We start from the raw sequence: 19,283 nt of genomic DNA, 5'->3' as shown, positions 1-19,283 counted from the left end.
CCGTATCTCAGGAAAAGAAGTAGAAGTCCGTGATTTGGGCTCCCGGCACCATCAGCTGTGTTGCAGCCACGGGGTCCCCACGCTGCCAAAGCCGAGTGGTTCTCTCCCTTCTGGTCTCTGAAGGGAGGCATGGTCCTCTCTCCCCTCTCCACCAAAGCTGCATGGTCCTCTCACTGGTATGGCTGCCGCACCTGGGTTTAAATCCCAGCACCCGTCTACGTCTGCAGCCCCATTTCTGACCCCTCCTACAATCAGTTACACCTGCCAGCATCCCCGTATTCTTCCAGCTTTACTGGGCTGCCATAGTAAGTCCGGGCAGGTGTGGCCCCATGGCATGGAGCCAATCATCTTCAAGCTCTCACCCAGGTGCTGTAACCAGGGGAAGTTGCTTCCCAATAACATCTTGGCTGGAAGTCACTCTCATCTCCCTGGTTCAAAGCATGGCCACAGCTATTTAACATACCTATGAAACCAGTTAAAGGTTATAGATACTTAAATGACCATGTCAGAGGTTAGCTGCACAGCTGTTGCTATGCAAAACAGCTCTCAATGGCCCTGCTCCCTGTGTCCCTTCCCCCAGCTCAGGCTCGTGAGGGTAAGGGGATCCTATATATGTATTTCTAATATGTCCTGGACACCTTGAGTACTGGACCCCATTACAAATCCCTATTTGGGGCCCTCCTCTTGGATGCACCCTGTTACAGTATGGCATCCCTCATCAGTGCGTGGGAGTCACTGAAGAGGGTTCCTGCTTAGGTGCAGGTGGGGCCTGGCAGGGTCCAAAGTGCCCCAGCAGGAAGTGGGGAGTTTCACAGACCTAGGGCAGCTGCCTTCTCACTTCCTTCCTGATAGTGGCCTCCAGGCATGGCTGTGATCTTGGTCTCTGAGGTGACAGCCAAAGGGATGCAAGTCTCTCATGGGGGCTCTTTTGAGAGTCCAGGACCAGGTTTGCTACCTCTTCCAGTCAGTCCTGTTAACACACAAGTCATTCTCATCCCCCTGCTCTGCACCCTGCCATGGCTCCCACCTACTCAGTGTAGAAGCCAAAATCTTCTTGGGGTACCAGCTCTGCACAGCCTGCCTCTGTGACTTCTGGGCCTTGTGTTTATCACCCTTGTCTAATCTGTTTGGACTGCTGTAACAAAGAATACCATAGACTGGGTGGCTTCAATGACAAGCACTATTTCTCGCAGTTCTGGGGGCTGGGAATGCAAGGTGAAGGCTGGGTATCTGCTGCAGGCCCACTTCCTGGTCTGCAGATGGCCAGCTTCTTGTCGTGTTCACACATGGCAGAGCAGGTGAGGGCACATCTCATCTGAGATAACACTAGAGAAGGAGCAAACTCTTTGGTATTTCTTCTTAGAAAGACACTAATTCCATCATGAGGGTTTCACCTTCATCACCTAATCCCCTCCTACAAACCTTCATTAGGTATAAAAAATGAGCAGGTCCTGGTGGGCCCTGGGTAGATAGGAAGGGACCACTATGGCCCTGGTTCACAGGCTGGGGGCTGTAAGGGAGGGATCCCTGGGAGGTAGTTGGGAAGGCTTTTTGGAGGAGGGGGCATGTGGGACTCTGGAATTTCTTCAGTATTCCCATTGACCCACCCTGCTGCCCACAGCTGTGTGGCCTTGGGCAAGTCTCTTAGCTGGCCTGGGCTCCATTTCCCCATCTATCAAGTGCTATAGGCCTTGATGGGCATGCAGATTCTGTGCACATGCAGTGAGGGGTGAAACTGTATGCTCCTCCTGACCTGTAGACCAGATGATCTGCAAGCCCAGACACCTCTGCATCCAGCCTGCTTACCAGGGGTGGGCACAGAATTCACAGAGCACCTGTTGGGTGCCAGGCCCTGTTTCTGTGACTTGATCCTCCCCACAAGCCAGAGAGGTAAGTTTCTTCTCATTTTAAGGCCAGAGAGATGTGTCTAGTGGCTCTAGGCCACAGAATGGGAGGTGGTGTGCTGGGACCAGGGCGTGGTGCTTCAGGGTGCTCCTTCCCACTGAGCCCAGAGCCTGTGGGAAGCGAAGAGTGTTCGTGGGATGAGGTGGGGGCTGTAATGAAGTGCACACGTGCCCAGAGAGGGCTGTAGGCTTGGCTCCAGAGCATGGCACATGCAGTATATTTGGGCTGCAGCCTTCAGGGTTTCCAAAATAGATGCAGCCCCACCCTCAACCCCACCTCTTGCTGCCAGAGAGGCCTTTCTGTGGTTCCGGGCCTTTTGGAATCCTGGAGAATTGCTTTGTTCTCAGGATCCCTGGTTTTTGTTTTTACTTTCTGCCCTGGGCTTTCTCACTGGGTTTTGGAGTGTGGCCTTTGATGAGGGCTGCTTGGGGGTAGGGGTCTGTGATTGAGTGCCCCCTTTCTCATCTGAAGGCTATTCTGGCAGAAGTCCCTACACATGCAAGGCCCACTGATGAGAATTATCAGGGCATGCAGCTTTGGCAGTGCCGGGGAAAGGAAGGTATAGGAGGTTGGTGTGGGGCTGGGGGAAGGGTGGAGTAGGGGGTTTTAAATGGGAACCAGGAGCTTGGTCCTGGCCAGATATACAAGGGCTGGCCTGCTATCCACCACCCCCATATATCTTTTGTCCTACTCACTCAGTGTCCGTCCATCACCTGTGAAACTTAGGCAAATGGCTTACCTTCTTGTGCTTCAGTTTCTTCACCTGCAAGCAGCAGAGAAGTTCCTGCTTCATGGGACTGTTTTGAGGACTGAATGAGCTAATTCATGTGTCCGGTGCTTGGCAGGGAACTTAGTACTTGCTGAGTAGTTACAATATTAACCATTATAACTCACTATCCATTCTTCAGTCTGCTCACTTCAACAACTATTTAGGGAGTACCTGTCTATGTCAGGGGTTGTGCCAGTAAAAAGGTACGCACAGCCTCTCTTCTTTTGGGGTTTCATGGGGAGGAGGGCATTAAATGGATGAGAACACAGATTTATTTGTGGTCACAGCTGAGTGCATGCAACAAGGGGGGCTGTCAGGGGCAGGGAGGCCTGATGAGGGGCTGGGTCTGGTCCCCAGTTGAGCATCTTGGGAAAAGTAAGGCACCCAGATGCTATTGTATGGAAGGGCTGGGGGGATCCCCAGTGATGCAACAGCCCTCTCTGAGGAGAAGCTGGGGAGGTGGCTTTGCCCTGCTTGCCTGTGGGCCTGCTGAGAGGTGGGCCATGGGGCCAGATATGACCCCCAGCCATGTTGCCATGGCAGCCCTGGGGCCTGGAGAAAGTTTCTAGCCATTGCCCCAGGCCTGGCTGGGGTAGGGGGTGGGGGAAGGAGGGGTTCCTGTCTTTGAGCCGGAACCCTGTCAGGGATCCAGACTGCCTCTGAGCATGTCCAGATGTGGCCTAATGGAAGCCACATGCCTGGCTCTGTGGTCCAGGCAGAGGGGTCTGATGCCTGTTGTCATTCAGGGGGCTTTGTGAGGGGGGGTTCTACCGCTGGGGGGGGCACAATGGAAGGGTTGGCAAGCATCCCATCCCCAAACCCTGCTGCCCTCCTAGGCCACAGGGAGGGAACCCTGGGACAGGACGGCCCTCAGAAAGTCAGAGGTCTCCCAAGCAGCTGGAGGCAGTCCCTCTCCTGGAAAAGGCCCCAACACAACCTCTGTAGGCCCCAGGAATGTGGCAGGAAAGAGGCCCCTTCTTCAGGGCCTCACTCAGTCAGAGTCTGCAGGACAGGGGTCTCTGAGTACTTTGACAATCAGGTTAGCAGAGAAGCTATTTAAATTCAAATAACTATGTTAATTGCAGACACCATATAGTGCTTATGCCTATCAGGCACTGTTGTAAGCCCTCTTTGATTATTCACCCCTTAAATCCTTGTAGCCCCTGCCATAGTTTACAGAGGGCATTCAGGCCACTAACCCACAGACGCTTGTGTAGGAAGTGGTGGATCCAGGTTTCCCTGGCATGTCTTCATCTCTGACAATCATTCCTGAGTGCCAGTGTATATACATAGGCTGTGACAGATGAAAAACTTTCAGTGTTGATTAAAATTCACATCGTCTCTGCCCTCTGGAAGCTTGTGGTTTATGGGGGATGTAAAGAACCCAATAGTCAATGGGTGTGAAGTTTCTGTGCCTCGTGAGCTTGTATGGGTGTGTGTGTGTGTGTCTGTTGGGGGTGGGGTCTCATTTCTCCTGGAGATCACGGAAGGCTTCCTAGGGGAAGTGATGTTTGAGCAGGGGTTGTAGACCGGGTGATGGGATGGAAGCAGAGAGAAGAGAGTGCCCCAGTTAGAGGACACAGCATGTGCAAAGGCCCTGCAGCCTGAGGGGAGTGAACTGGATTGAAAGGAGGCTGTGTGGCTGGTGTGGGAGGCAGCTGAGAGGGGCAGGGGCCAGGCCCAGGGTGAGGTGCTTATCATAGGATGAAGATTTGGGCCTTTGTGGAGAGCTGCTAGGTGTCAGGCAGGAGGTGGTGTTACCTTATCTGTGCTGTGTAGCAACCCCCTGGGTACAAGGAGGAGATTGCAAGAGCAGGGCTGTCCCTGCCTCACCCTGCAGCCCTCAGGAGCCAGCACTGGGCCTTCCAGTGTTGGTGGGCCTCCAAGGCGCCCCACAATCACCAGGCTGTGGTGCTGCTCCAGGGAGCAGACGAGGGGGACTCACCTAGACTGTTCTCCACATGACCCCTGCAGACCCTGCCTTGTCCTCTCTAGTATTGGCCTATGGAAGATTAAACTTGTGTGGGATCTGAAGAAGCCAGGCTAGGATTCTAGACACCTGAGCCCATGTCCTATACAACAGAATTACCTCCTGCAAGAACTCAAGGCTCCTGGGGTGAGCTAGGGAGGGGGTTACCATGTGGGGACCATGGTCCTCAGCAGCAGCAGAGTGCTGTGAGGAGAGCTTACAGGTGGGCCCAGCTGCCCCTTCCCATCAGCACCCCCAGCCCGTGGGGTCGTGAAATGGCATGTCTGACTCTGTCAGGGTCTGCTGGGAGCAACAAGGACCAGAACAGGCAGAAAAGAGGCCTGGGTTCCTCACCAATCCCTGCAGGTCCACAGTGAGTTTCCAGTCATTGTGTGACGTGGAGCCTGGGACATCACCCCTCTGAGCTCCAGTTTTCTTATTGGTGAGATGATGTGCTGAACACGTGAAGCTGTAGTGAGAACTAACACCTCTACAGCAGGGGCTGTGTGGAGAGAGAGTGAGGCCACGGCCCTACCTCTGCCTGCTGCCCTGCTTGAAATTGTGCACGTACCTCTCATCTGTCCACCTGCTAGCTTCTTTCTGCAAAGCATATTTGTAAGCATTAGAATTGTGTTGTGACATTTAGATATTGGAACACATCACATAAGATTCAGCTTTGTGGCTTTTGTTGAAAATTGGCCATTGTGGGCACACTAGGCCCATGTGCCATTGGCTGGCCATCAGGGGAGCTGAGAAGAGACTGCCACTCAGACTGGGCAGGTGCTGTGCACTGTGCTGGGCCAGCTTGCCTCGATTTTATTGCCTGTTCAGCCCTGGTTCACAGCTGGGTTGGGTCCTCTGCTGGGGTACCTGTCAGAGCATAGCGTTTCACCCTGTGGCAACCTTGAGAGAATCAGTGTGGTCATACTATTTTATGGAAGGGACACTGGCATCCTGAGAGGGGAAGGGGCTTTTCTGGAGGTCACAGTATGCTAAGCAGGGGGCCCCAGTGTTTCAGTAGAAGGGGTTGGTTCATAGCCCCGTTAGGGGACCTGGGAGCTGCAGTGGATCTGTGTTCCCTACAGCCAAGCCTTCCCTGAATTTGCCTCCCAGAGCACTGGACTTGTGCCCGCCACCTGAAGCAAACAGTGCTCCCCATCACGAGGGTCTGGGGCCAAGACTAGGCCTTTGGTAGGTTTCTTTAACTTTTAAAACTGTTTCTTTATTTCTTCCAGAACAGCTTTATTGAGATATTATACATGTACCATAAATTCCCCCTATTTAATTGTACAACTCAATAGTTTTTAGTACAGTTGTGCAAATATCACCAGGTATTCTAATTTTAGAATATTTTCATCACCCCAAAAAGAAACCCTGTTCTCTGTAACAGCCACTTCCCATTTCTTCCTTCTCCAAGTCCCCAGCAAACATCACCCTACAGTCTGTCTCTATGGATTTCCATATACTGGACATTCCTGGACTTTGGGAACTATCTTCTGTCATTTAGCATAATGCTTTAAAGGTCCATGCATATGGTAGCAGATGTCAGTACTTCATCCCTTTTTGTGCCTGAGTGACATTCCATTGTGTGGATGGACCACATCCAGTTTATCCACTCATCCATTGATGGCCACTGTGTTTCACCTTTTATCTATTGTGAATACTGCTGCTATTAATATTCACATACCTATTTTTGTGAGGATGTATGTGTGTGGGGAGTATACCTAGGAGTAGAATTGCTGCATTATATGTTAATTCTGTGTTTAACCATCAGATGAACTGCCAAACTGTTTTCTGCAGTGGCTGCAGAAATAATAATGCACTATAATGCATGAGGGTTCCAGTTTCTCCACATCCTTGCCACCACTTATTATTGTCTGTCTTGTTGAGTACAGCCAGCCTTGTTGCTGTGAGGTGGTTGTCTCACTGTAGTTTTCATTTGCATTTTCCTGATGACTTAACAATGTCAACCATCTTTTCATGAGCTTACTTTAGAAAATCCTAGAAGACACAGAAAAACAAGCACACATTCCATTAGCCATCAATGTGTGACATTATCACATTGTCATGTAGTCTCTGAGGAACTCCTGAGTAGTTGTGGGAGAAACAGAGATAAAGAAGGCAGCTAAATAGTGTTGTTGTGAAAATGGCTCCCTGTAAAGGTCTCAGGGCCCCTCCAGGACCCAAGTTCACACTTGGGCACCACTGGACAATACGACTGCAGTAATGGAGGGTGCGCACATATTTTTCACAAATACTAGCATGTTTTGCTGTGTTCTCTCCTGTGCTTTTTTTTCAGTTATATCTTGGAGCTTTTCCTCGTCAGTATGTGGAGAGGCCCCTACTGGCTAGTGCTCCACTGTGTGCATGGTTTACCTTCTGTTTGCCAGTCCCCAGTGATGCACCCTCAGATTGTTTTCAGTCTTTCGTCATTAAAAAGCAATACTTCGGTGAACATCTCTGTGCTGCACCCAGCAGTCAATGTGCATATGCCTTCCTTTATTTTTATTTTGAAAAACTCAGTCATACGTTTTCACAAATGAACACACCCATGGAACCGTCACTCGGACCGTGAAACATCATGAGACAGCCCAGGTCACCGCTCCGTGGCCGTCCCATGGGACCACTGTCCTGCCTTCTAACAGTCCAGCCGTCCGGCTTTCACAAACGGAGCCATGCAGGCGGTGCTCCTTGGGGCCTGGCTTCTTTCACTCACACAGCGTTTCTAAGGTTCACTGAGTAGTGTGTCTCAGAGGCAGTCCTTTTTATTGCTGAGAAGTGCTCCACTGTGTGGATGGGCCCAGTCTGGCTGGTCATCCCCCCATCAAAGGGCCTTGGGGTGGATTCCAGTCTGGGGTCAAGGAACGGCGTTGCCATGCACTGGCTCAGATGACCAGCCACAAGCATCTCTTCTGGGAGGTGCTGGCTGGTGTGTGCCCAGTTTTAGAAGACATAGGATGCATGTTTATAATCCTGGTAGATGTTGTCAACTTGTTCTCCCTTGATGGTGTACCGTTTTTATTGTACCTGCAGTGTATGAGAATGCCTGTTCGCCAATTTATTTATTCAACAAATATTTGAGTGCCTGTCATACTGTTCCAGGTGCTAGGGATACACCAGTGATGAAAATAGATGAACTTCCATCCCTTGTGGAGCTTCCACTCTGTGTACAAGGGACACACAATCAATCAAATGAATATGTAAGGTCTGTGGTTAGAGGATGAAAAGCACTAAGGAGAGAGTTGAGCAGGGTGCTATAAAATGTTCCCAACTTGGCCAATGGGGGAGGTGTAAATATGTGTCACAGAGTGGCTTTAGTTTGCACATGGGCTTTCTGCTCCCCAGCAAGTCTGACCTCACTCGCACTAACACGGTGTGAGGATATGGTGGGGTCTTTCTGACACTCCCACTAAACTGGTGCCAGTCCTTCCTGCTGGGGACACACCTTGGGCATGATAAAGGCAACCTATGTACTGCCATAATAATGTGAGTAGCAGACCACCAGAAAACCTCTGTAGCACACACAGTAAGCATTTAGTATTGTTCCCAAGTCCACAGGCCAGGTGCAGCTGATGTCAGCTGGGGCTGGCTGGTCTGGGACGGCCTCACTGGGATGGCCTCACCTCTGCTCCTGGTGCTCTCATCTTCCAGTGGATTAGCCCTGGCTTGTTCTCCTTCTGGAAATAGGGCCCCAGGTGAAAACCTTAGAATCACATAAGGATTCATGGGCCTAGGCTTGGAACTAACAGAACTGTTGCTTTTGTTACATCCTATTACCAGCCGGAATTGGGGCAGTGCAGTGAATGTACCCTAGGCCCTGGGATGGGTGCTCCATGCACCTCATTTCACTTAGTACTTCAGTAGGAAACGTGACTGGCTCATGGTCCAGCAGCAAGTAAGTGGTAGGCCCAGCTCTGAACCCAGGTCTGCCTGTGCTTAAGGTATCTCTGCGTTTCCTGCTTAGGTAGACCTGGTACAAGGCTCCCCAAGTTTGAGGCTGGTTCTGTCCCTCACTAGTTGTGTGACCTTAGGCAAATTACTTCACTGCGCTGGGCCTCAGTTTTCTCATTGTATGATGGGTTTACTGAGGGCTCTGTCCTAGAGCTGTGTTCTCAGAAGAAAACTGGTGTTGAGCACCAGGTGCTGGGCATAGTCGGGCTCCACTCATAGCTCGTGCTATGATTTCTGTCCTGGTGGCACTGCTGGGAGGGTGGTGGCTTCTGAGCTCTGGGCTGCTTCCTATTCACACGCCAAGCCTGAGGCAGCAGATGTACCTCTCCTAGGGTTAACCAAGCTCCTCTGGCTTCCTGCACCCTTAACCTTCCAGAGTCCTGGGTGCCTCAGTGAGTTGCAGCTCAGGCCTGTGCTGCGGGCTTCCCGGTGGGCAGTGGCAGCAGTGCAGTATCATCTGCCTGCCGGCACCTCCTTCAAGCTGGGCCAAGATTCTGTGGCCATGGGGTCCTTTGTCTTGCAGTCTCTGAGGCTTTGAGGAAGAGGCTTCCATCTGACTGAGGTCAGCATTTTGTGGCCTGGGGATTTGCTCGGACCTCTTTGTCTACTACAGGGTCTCCTCACTGGGATAGTGGGCTAGGGGCTGAGTCATGCTGGGGAATGAGCCAAGTAGGCCCTCAGAGGGTGTGTCCTTGGGTGTGACCTTAGACAATGTCAAGTCACTTTCTCTGGGCCTGTGTCTCAGTCTATAAAATGGGAGAGTAATCACTTACCTCCCGCCCCACCCTCTAAGATTACTGAGAGGAGTAGGAGAGAGAATGCTAGTCAGCACAGAGTGGACATTGGGTACTATGAGTTTCCTTTTTTCCCTGCCAGAGGGCCACTGGGAAGTGGCAGAATGGATTTGTGTCTTTATTTAAGTGAACAGATGTGTGTCTTTTCTGGTGGCTAGGAGTTGTCCCTCTGGTGAAAAAGCAAAGGAACCAGGCCTTGTGGGCTTGGGTGGGGGGCGTCCACCTGCTCACCTCCTGCCTGCATTTGTGTAGTGCAGTGGTCCTGCCTCTTCCCTCCCTTGCCCTGGGCTTTTGCTTTAGCCAGCTGAGTCAGCAGATGCCCAAGTCCTGAGATCTCTTCAGCGGCACAGCCTGTCTGTGAGGCTGACTTCCCAGAAACCAGAGGAGTGGGTGTGCCCCATGGGGGAGTGTTTATTACATAGCAGGCTTTGTGCTTATCACGATGTGTACTGGTGCATTAAGCCTTGTGGTGCCCCTGTGAGAAGGGGATGGTCATTGTGCTCATTTTAGGGGTGGGGTGACAGGCACAGGGACGTTAAGTGAATTGCCCAAGCTCACTGGAGGGCAGCGAAGCACACGCTTGCCAAACACTGACTCTCTGTGCTGGGCACAGAGAGCTCCCAGAACCTGAGGGGTGTGGAGGAGAGGATGACAGGTCCCAGGTGTGTGAATGAAGAGTCTTTTCTTGCTTCCAGTTCCCACTGTCTCACCTGCCCCACTCACTCATTCATGGCACATGTGTAGGCCACGTTGCGTCAGGGGCCAGGGGATCCAGTGGGAACCAGAAAGGTGAAGGCACCCCTCCACTGGACTCAGTTGCTGTGACAAGCAGGCCTTTGGAATGCGCACAGTGCGGAAGCAAAGCCAGGTAGGTGCTCAAGGTGAGGTAGCTGGTGGAGAGGAGCCGCTGGCCTGCAGAGGCCATGGGGGCCAGGGTGGCGCCGTGAATGCAGGACCACTGGCTCTCCAGCTCCAGTTGTTGCCCAGGGGCAGCATTAGGCCCAGCATGGCCCATAACTTTGGATTTTCCAAAAGAAGCCTGGCATCTTTAAACATATAAGATAGCTCCTAATTTGCAAGTGTTGGCAACTAAATCAAATATATTACAGTATCAATAAAGCATGCAGTGGGCCTGGTGTGCTGCCACAATGTAGACTAAGAGTGCCAACTTCCCCCACCCCTTAATCATACAGCTAGGTCACAGAGGCCCAGAGGGGGATAAGATGTCTAAAGACTCACAATTGAGCTCAGAGGATGGGGCTCCCAATGTCCTGACTCCCAGCCCCCTACTCTTTCCTCCCCGACCTTCCTGCCCAGTGAAGTCAACGAAGGAATTACATGCAGAGGTGAGGGTGGGGTTAGGGAACCAGCAGGGCACAGTGCAGCACCTGAGCTGGCAGTACTGGGAGCTGTCATCCCCCGGCCTGAAGGGGAACCTGGTGAGAACTGAAGCCTTGGGAGGACCTGTGGCCTTAGGTAGAAGTGGCCATGGGGACCCATGCTGCAGGCCCTACAGGTCAGCCTCCGTCAGCAAAGAGTGAAGTGGAAGGCAGATATGGGACAGTAGGAGACAGGCTGCAGAGTTAGTGGAGAGTGACTGCCCGTGTGCCTGGCTAGGGATGAGGACCTCTCCGAGATGCCAGCTCCCAGGCGTGGGTGTGGTGTGTGCATGCTGAGATGGGTAATCCCAGGTCAGTGGGCCAGGGCTACTCATGGTTTCATCCTGGAGGTGTTGAAGCCAGCTGCTGACACCAATGTGGAGACACTACTTCCATGTTTGGGGTTTCCAGTCTGGAAGACAGAGCAGAGGTCTGGGCTGGAGGTGCAAACTCAGAGAAAGGCTGGGCCCCACTTGGCAGGTGAGCCGCAGGTGGGTGGTGAGTGGGCCTATGAGAAAGGTCTCATGATTCCTTATCCATCATCACAGGGCCCCCGAAGCCTGGATTCAGGAACAGAGTTCAGGGTTTTGCCTGAGGTCAGTCAGCCCGGGTGAGCCAGAGCAGGGTTCTGGGCAGGGTTCTCTGACTTCCTAGGTCTGTGCTGCAACCTGACCCCAGTTCACGGACCTCTGTGTGGAGTACAGTTAACCTTCCTCTCCCGGACACCTCTGATGGTGTTCATTGCTTCACTTGCAATATTCAGAGTCACCAGTCACTTTACAGGCTGCAAAGGGAACAAGACAAAGTATGGAGATTTTCGGGGAGTGGGAAAAAGATCTGGCCAAGGCCAAGATCCCAAGAATATGGATAAAGAGAAATGGAAAATGGCTGGGCAGAGCCCTGGGAATTAATTCTGGAAGAACCTGTGTCTTCCTATTTGAGAACGCCGGAAGCCTGAGAGCACAGACTTGTGCTAACCAGACCCCTCACTAGTGCAGCCGCTCTGCCCTCCCTTGCTTTAGCAGAGCCTCATCTGGCACTGCTCCCAGGGTGCTTGCTGCCTTTTTGCCGGACAGGATTTCCACACAGCGGGGCCAGCATGGCCAGCTGGGGCTGCGCAGGAAACCATGCCAGTGCCCTGGTTCCTGTTTGCCTCTAAGAGGAGGAAAAATCAGGCTAGTTTTTTATGTGATATTATAATTGCTGTGTTTTTAAAAAAGATTTATTTATTTTTAGAGAGGGGGGGAAGGGAGGGAGAAAGAGAGGAAAAGAAACATCAGTGTGCAGTTACCTCTCCTGTGGCCCCCGACTGGGTCCCTTGCCCACAGCCCAGACATGTGCCCTGACTGGGAATCAAACCCACGACCCTTTTGTTCACAGGCCAGCACTCAATCCACTGAGCCACACCAGCCAGGGTAATTTTTGTGTTCTTTTACTAATCACTATTAAGGTAAAAATAAAATTACATTTTTCTTAGAGTAAATACTGGCCTGGGAAAACCAAAATTGCTGTATAGTTAACCATGTTCTCTTATTAAACTGTATATGCGTATGATGGATTGGTAATTAAAATAAACTGGAAAGAATGATTAAAAAGTAAGTCATTTATTAGATGCACCTATAAAACAAAAAGCTATTCCAAGACCTGAATTCCATCAAACTCTTGTTGGAGTGTAAGTATAGTCTCTTAGCAGCAATTTCTTAAAGTAATAATGAAAGAGATAAATCACAGTTCCTTTGAGGAGGAATAGAACACATCTATGTCTTGGTGAAGTTCTGGAAGTCCACGTGTTTGGTTTGTTTGAATGAGTTACTGAAAGGCTGTACTGGGAGGGGGTCAGGAGGGGTTTTGGAAGCCTCTTCAGGGAGCATGGGAGGGAGAAGGGTGCTTGCCTTTGGACCTGGGGCCACTGTGAGCCTCAGCAAGTGGTGAACATTGGCTAGTAGTCCGGAGTGAGCCTGCATGGAGGAAAAACAGCTCCCCTAGATGAAGGCCACCAGCTGGTGAGGGACCACAATGGGCTTGCTGTGTTTCATTCTGGAGCTATTGTCCAGTGAACAGTGCACTCCTCAGGTGATCCGTTCACTCTGGTGTCCAAGTATTTTACACTTCTGTTCTGTCATTGATCTGGGAAAGTATTTTCCTCCTCAGGGATTAGACTGATGCTGTTCATCTTTTTGGAGTTTGCCTAAAAACTGGCAAGGTTCCATATATCTTTTTTGGGTGACTCTTTTCTTTTAAATATTTTTATTCATTTTTAGAAAGAGGGGAAAGGAGGGAGAAAGAGAGGGAGAGAAACGTCGGTGTGCAAGAGAAATATCAACCAGTTGCCTCTCTCATATACCCAACTTGGGACCTGGACCGCAACCCAGGTACGTGCCCTGACTGGGAATCAAACCAGCAACCTTTTGGTTCGTAGGCCGGCACTGAATCCAGTGAGCCACACCAGCCAGGGCATAGGGTGACTCTTTTTAGAGTAGCATCCTCTTAAAATGATGCCAGTTGTACACATTCCTTTTGAACAGAGCTAAAGTTGTCAAGAGTTTTTGCACTCTTCCTGATCAGGGGAACCCTTTTTTGTTCAAGCTGCTAACCTCTTTTTGCATAGTCTGTTTATCATCCATTGTAAAGGTCTGAACAGAAATAGCCGTTAAAACACTGATGACAGGTGCACTTACACCACATGCTACCTGGGAGGCCACAGAGGGTGGGGCCTGTCCAGGGGTCATCCGGCCACTCAGCCACCATCTCCCAAAGCTCCCCAAGGACCAGTCTGAAGCCAGGCATGGTGGGACCTCAGAGCCCCAAAATGTGGCCAAAGCCCACCATAACATACTCTCATAACTGTGGCTCCACCAGCCAGAAAGGATCCCCACTCGCACCGGGCAGCTGGTTCAGACCCTCAGTGAAGCTGTTCTAAGGGGCCTCAGGGAAGATGACTCAGTGCTATAATTGTCCAGTGCTCACTCTTCTTTCTCTCTCATTTGAGATAGTGTGTGCCCTGGCAAGGGAAACATTTCAATCTTGCCACTATGTTGCAACTATAAAAGGTAAAGACATCCTCCTATATTACCACATACCACGATCTTACACTTAACACAATTACCAATTCCTTGATGCTATCTGATACTCAGACCCTATTTGTATTTCTCTACTTGTCACCGAAGTGTATTATACATAGCTTGTTTTGTAAAGTAATATCTAATCAATATTTGGTTGTTATATCTCCTGAGTTTCCTTCTTTCTAAAAGTTTGTGTTGAAGTAGGTTACAGATACTCTTGAGTATTGTTTGATCTAGATTAACAAAATTGTTACCAAACAGACCCGTGGGGGTGGGGGAGGTACGATGTACTATTACCGAATGGAGTCCCCTCTTCTCCCAGGGTTCCCCTGTACGAGGTTCGCCTTGCCCGCCCACCACCAGGGAATTATGTCTCTCAATGCCAGAGATTGGTGAAAAGGAAAGGAATTATTTATTCAAAGGTTGTACAGACTTAGAGTGATGACTTAATGTCTTCATCGAGATCCCAAAGTCCCTTAGAATACCCACAAATGTACACAGTCCTTCCTTCCCCTCTTTGCCCAGTCCAAGGTACCGTACATCAGGCAAATAAAGAGGAGTCCATGGCTCAGGTAGCCCCTCAGTTCCTAGCAATCCGTGCTCAGCTGTCAGGCCTCCTTCGGCTCCCAGCACCATCGACTTTGTCGCCGCAGTGATCTCCAGTTAATCCAATCCCATGTGGCACCTTCTCCTGGTCCACAAGCAAGAGTCCTTTCACCCCTTTCCTTCCCTCAGCATCTGTCCTGCATTCTTCCAAACTGCTAAGAGAGAGCTCTACATCACTGCTACATCTTGCTTTCTAGCTTCCTAAGCTCTGTGGCTAAGCTCTGTCCCGAAGCCACATGGTTCTCCCTTTCTCACCAAAGCCATGTGGTCCCTCCTTCTTTTAGTTCTCCTGCAGGCACTGTAGCTTGGGGTGGTTGCCTCCCAGTTACATCATGGGCTGAAGTCACTCCCATCTGCCTGGCTCAGAGCATGGCCACAGCTATTTCACATATCCATGAAACCAGTTAAAAGTTACAGATATATTAAGTGACCCATGCCTGAGGTTATTTGCAAAACTGTTGCTATGCAAAACAGCTCTCAATGGCCCTGCTCCATGTGTCCCATACCCTAATTCAGGCTTTTGGGGGTGAGGACATCCTATATATATTTTTATTATTTCCTGGATACCCTGAGTTCTGGACCCCATTACAAGTCCCTATTTGGTCCCTACCCCCCGGCTGTACCCTGTTACAAAACTACTCCCTATAAACCTTTTTCTTTTTATGTTTTATTTTATTTTTTATTTCTAGACAGTAAAGCATACAAGTCTTCATAGAACAGCTCATGGATTTTCATGTATGTATAACTCAGGCATCTTCATCCTAGTCAAGGTATAAACATTATAAGTGCTCCAGCATTTTCCTGGTACCCTTTCTCAGTCAGTTCTATCCTCCCTACCCTTTGGAAACCACAGTGCTGACTTTTATCACCATCAATCATTCTTACCTATTCATGAATTTATTTATATATTTATTTTTATGAAACAGGTTTTATTAATTATTTCAAAGATCAATGAAATTGAAAAACGAGCAGGACTGATCAAGGGGGAAAAAGTGAGAATTCAAATTACTAGCACCAGGAATAAATATTAGGACTGTATGTCACTCTATAATATACAGATGTATGAAGGATAATAAGTAAACACAAAAAATGGCTTGAACAATTTGATACCTTACATAAAGTTAGTAACTTTACCTACTATAGGTATCTAACTTCTTTTCCCTTGCTGCTTTTAAAATTCTCTCTTTATCTTTAACCTTTGGCATTTTAATTATGATGTGTCTTAAAGTGGGCTTCTTTGTATCCATCTTGTTTGGGACTCTCTGTACTTCTTGAACTTACATGTCTATTTCCTTCACCTAAGGGAAGTTTTCTTTCATTAATTTTTCAAATCATTTCCAATTTCTTGTTCTTCCTCTTCTCCTTCTGGTACCCCTATGATGTGAATGTTGGACTTCTTCAAGTTGTTCTAGAGGCTGCTTATACTATCCTCATTTTTCTGGATTCTTTTTTCTTCTTCTTGTTCTGATTGGTTGTTTTTTTGCTTCCTTATGTTCCAAATCATTAATTTGATTCTCGCCTTCATCCACTCTACTTTTGTTTCCTTGTAAATTGTTCTTTATTTCAGTTAGTGAATACTTTGTTTCTGAGTGGATCTTGTTTATGCTGCTGAGGTCCTCACTAAGTTCCTTGAGCATCCTCATAACCAGTATTTTAAACTCTGCATCTAATAGATTACTTATCTCCATTGCATTTCATTCTTTCTCTGGAGTTTTTGATCTGTTCTTTCATTTGGACCATGTTTCTTTGTCTCCTCATTTTGGCAGCCTCCCTGTGTTTGCTTCCATGTATTAGGTAGAGCTGCTATGAATCCCTGTCTTGCTGGCATGGCCTAATGTAGTAAGTGTCCTGAAGGGTCCAAAGGCAGAGCCTCCCCTATCACCCAAGCTGGGTAATTGAGGTGTGCCCTTTACTTTTCTTTTCTTTTTTTTTTTTGTAATTTTATTTTATTTTATTTTATTATTATTTTTTTAATATATTTATTGATTATGCTATTACAGTTGTCCCATTTCTCCCCCCCTCACTCCACTCCACTGCCCTTTGTGTGGGCTGAGTACATCCTCCTCTTGTAGTTGAGCCTTGGTTGTTCTTGGCAGGTCAATGTGAGGGATTTACCCAGGCCAGTCAGCTTCAAGGATTGGCTGTGACCACTGGCCACCAACTTCCACCCTCCTTGGAGTGTGAGCTGTAGAGCGTGGGCAGGGTGGTGGTGCTCTTTTGTGGTCTATAGCTGTCCACTAGGTGTGCTGGCCATGGGGTTTCCTGGGTGGTGCAGGCCAAAGTCAGCCCCTACCTGTGTTTTGCCCAGGGCTGCTCTTGCTGAGTTATAGAGCAATCTGAGAAGGCTGCTACTTGTGCTGGGCTTGGAGATTCCCAGGTGAAGACAAGCTGTGAATCTAGGGTGGCTGCTGCTAGTGCTGGGCCTGTAGATCACTGAGGCCAGCTGTTGATTGTTGGAAAGGATTTAGGAAGTTGTGAAGCTTGAGGCAAGACCAACCATTCATATGGAAAAGCAGCTTGGGTGAGCCAGTAAGTTGAGTGGGACGGGGTCTGTGGGGATCTCCAAGGCAGGTCACTTTTATCCAGGTTGATGGAGTCTCAAATATGGCACCAGCCTGCCAGCTCTGTGGCTCTGTGGGGAGAGGGCTCAGAAAAGGGACAATGGCCTCTGCTCACCCCAATGCCAGACATATCAGTTCCTCTCTATATGCCACTGGTGCCCTTCATGCTGCCATTCCAACGCCGGGGCTCAGGAGTGAGTCCGAGTAGGTGAGTCCATGTGTGGGTTCTTTAAGAAGAACTGCTTGGGGCTCTGGAAGTTTCTTCCATCGACCCAGTCCCTTCTGGTTTTTGCAGCCAGAAGTTCTGGGGGCTTATCTTGCTGGCATTGGAACCCTGGGCTAAGTATCCTGGTGTGTGGCTGGGCCTGCTTGCTCCTGAGATATCCCTCCCCAAATTTTATTTATCACAGGTGAGTGAGAGACCAGTCCATCCTGTGTCAGCATCCTTCCTACCAGTCTTAATGGATGTGGTTTCTTTAATGCCATAGCTTCCAGACTTCCACTCAACTTGATTTCTGAGGGTTCTGAGTGATAGTTTTTCTATATTTTAGTTGTATTTTAATGTGGTTGTGCAAAGAAGCGAGCCATGTCTACCTACGCTGCCATCTTGCTAGAATATCAACATTTTCTTTTTTGGATGAATTTTAGAATCAGCTTGACAATTTTATAACATTATTTTGGGACTTTGGGATTACATTGAAATTATAAATGGAAGAGAATTGACCTCTTCAAGGTATTGGAGACCGTCATCCAGACACAATATATCTATTTTTTAATAAAGTAAACTGTTGTACCTACTAGACAGTTTTATTTCTTCATGCAGATTTAGCATGTTTACTATAGATTTATTTCTAGAATTATCTGTTTTGAATGGGATTTTTTTCTACTATCTTTTTTAAATTGAATTTATTGGGGTGACATTTGTTCATAAAAGTATATAGGTTTCAGGTATACAATTCTATAATACATCATCTCTATATTGTATTGTGTGTTCCCCACTCCAAGTGAAGTCTCCTGTACTCTCTTTTATTTGTTGTTGGTGTATAGGAAAGCCACCAATTTGAATATGTTGATTTTGGTTTTGGTTACCAGATAATAATAATAATTAGTAGTAGTAGTATTCATTTTAATATTGTGTTAACTTTTAATTCACTTGGATTTTCTAGGAAGATGAACTCAGTTTACAAATAATGACCATCATCTCTTTCTTTCTGATATTTTTACTGCCTCTTTATGTCTTGCTTTGTTGCACTTGCTAGCACTTCTAGGAAACTGCTAAATAGTAGCAGTGTCAGTAGGCATTTTTGCCATATTTTAAACATTTATATTGATTAATTTTACACTTGATCTTAGCCAAAAGGCCAAGAAGCAATATTATTGATTGATTTGAGAGAGAGAGAGAGAGAGAGAGAGAGAGAGAGAGAGAGAGAGAGAGAAGAGGAGAAAGAGAGAGAAGAGGAGAAAGAGAGAAACATCAGTTTGTTGTTACACTTATTTATACATTCATTGATTGAGTCTTATATGTGCCCTAACGAGAGATTGAACCCACAGCCTTGGCATATTGGGATTATGCTCTGACCAACTGAGTGACCCGACCAGGTCATTTTTGTCATGTTTTTCACTTCAGTGGGGCATGTGCCTAATGGTTCAGTGGGGCATGTGTCTAATGAGTGTGATGTTTATGACTTATTTCTGGTAGACACCAGTTGTTAGGAATTATTTTCATACCTTTTGGTGCCTTACAGCAGCTCTCAAGTTGTTATCGAAGCTTGTATTCCCTGTTTTACAGAAGGTAATGGAAACAGAAAAGTTCAAGGACTTGAAATGCCCTTTTAGCAGATAAAGCTGATGATTCTAGACAGCTCTCACTCTGTTCCTAGAACCTTGCAGACTGCCGACATCCCTTGGTGCGTTAGTTGCTTTGCCCTGCCAGGTTATGGGAATTGCTACAGGTTATTTAGAGGTCCTTATAGGCTTCAGCAGTTGTACAGCCATTAGGTCCTCTGTAACAGAGACAGACACTGAGTCTTTAGGGAGGAGAAACAGCTACACATGGTAGCATTAAGATGTGGATCCAGGCTCAAAGTTACTCTCTATTATACCCTTCTCCCCCTCCTCATGTACATAGATATTCAAGATGAGCTTTATTTTTGAATGTCATGTCACGTATTTTCAGACCTCAGGGGGAAGTGTCTGGGTCAGTTGTACTCCTCATTTTCTGGCACTTTACACCTTATCACCTTTGAAGTCTCTCTTGTTTTATTTATGTATTTTGTTCCCTTTTATT

General features: G+C 48.3%; 1 protein-coding gene across 8 annotated transcripts in view; it reads left to right on the top strand.

The window, feature by feature from the left end:
* FBLN2 (fibulin 2) overlaps positions 1-19,283 on the top strand; it is a 92,839-nt gene that overhangs the window by 40,404 nt on the left and 33,152 nt on the right. For 5 of the 8 annotated variants that reach the window (XM_053918522.1, XM_053918521.1, XM_053918520.1 and 2 more), the window contains exon 3: positions 13,029-13,139. The exons of the other annotated variants lie outside the window; for them this stretch is intronic. In XM_053918522.1, the coding sequence (XP_053774497.1) occupies positions 13,029-13,139 (111 nt within the window). The remainder of the gene's footprint in view (positions 1-13,028; positions 13,140-19,283) is intronic. 8 annotated transcript variants of the gene reach the window in all.

The sequence above is a fragment of the Desmodus rotundus genome, chromosome 2 (assembly GCF_022682495.2).
Source record: "Desmodus rotundus isolate HL8 chromosome 2, HLdesRot8A.1, whole genome shotgun sequence".
Lineage (NCBI taxonomy): Eukaryota > Metazoa > Chordata > Mammalia > Chiroptera > Phyllostomidae > Desmodus > Desmodus rotundus.
Note: the sequence above shows the minus strand (reverse complement) of the source record. Positions and strands in the feature narration are given on the sequence as shown.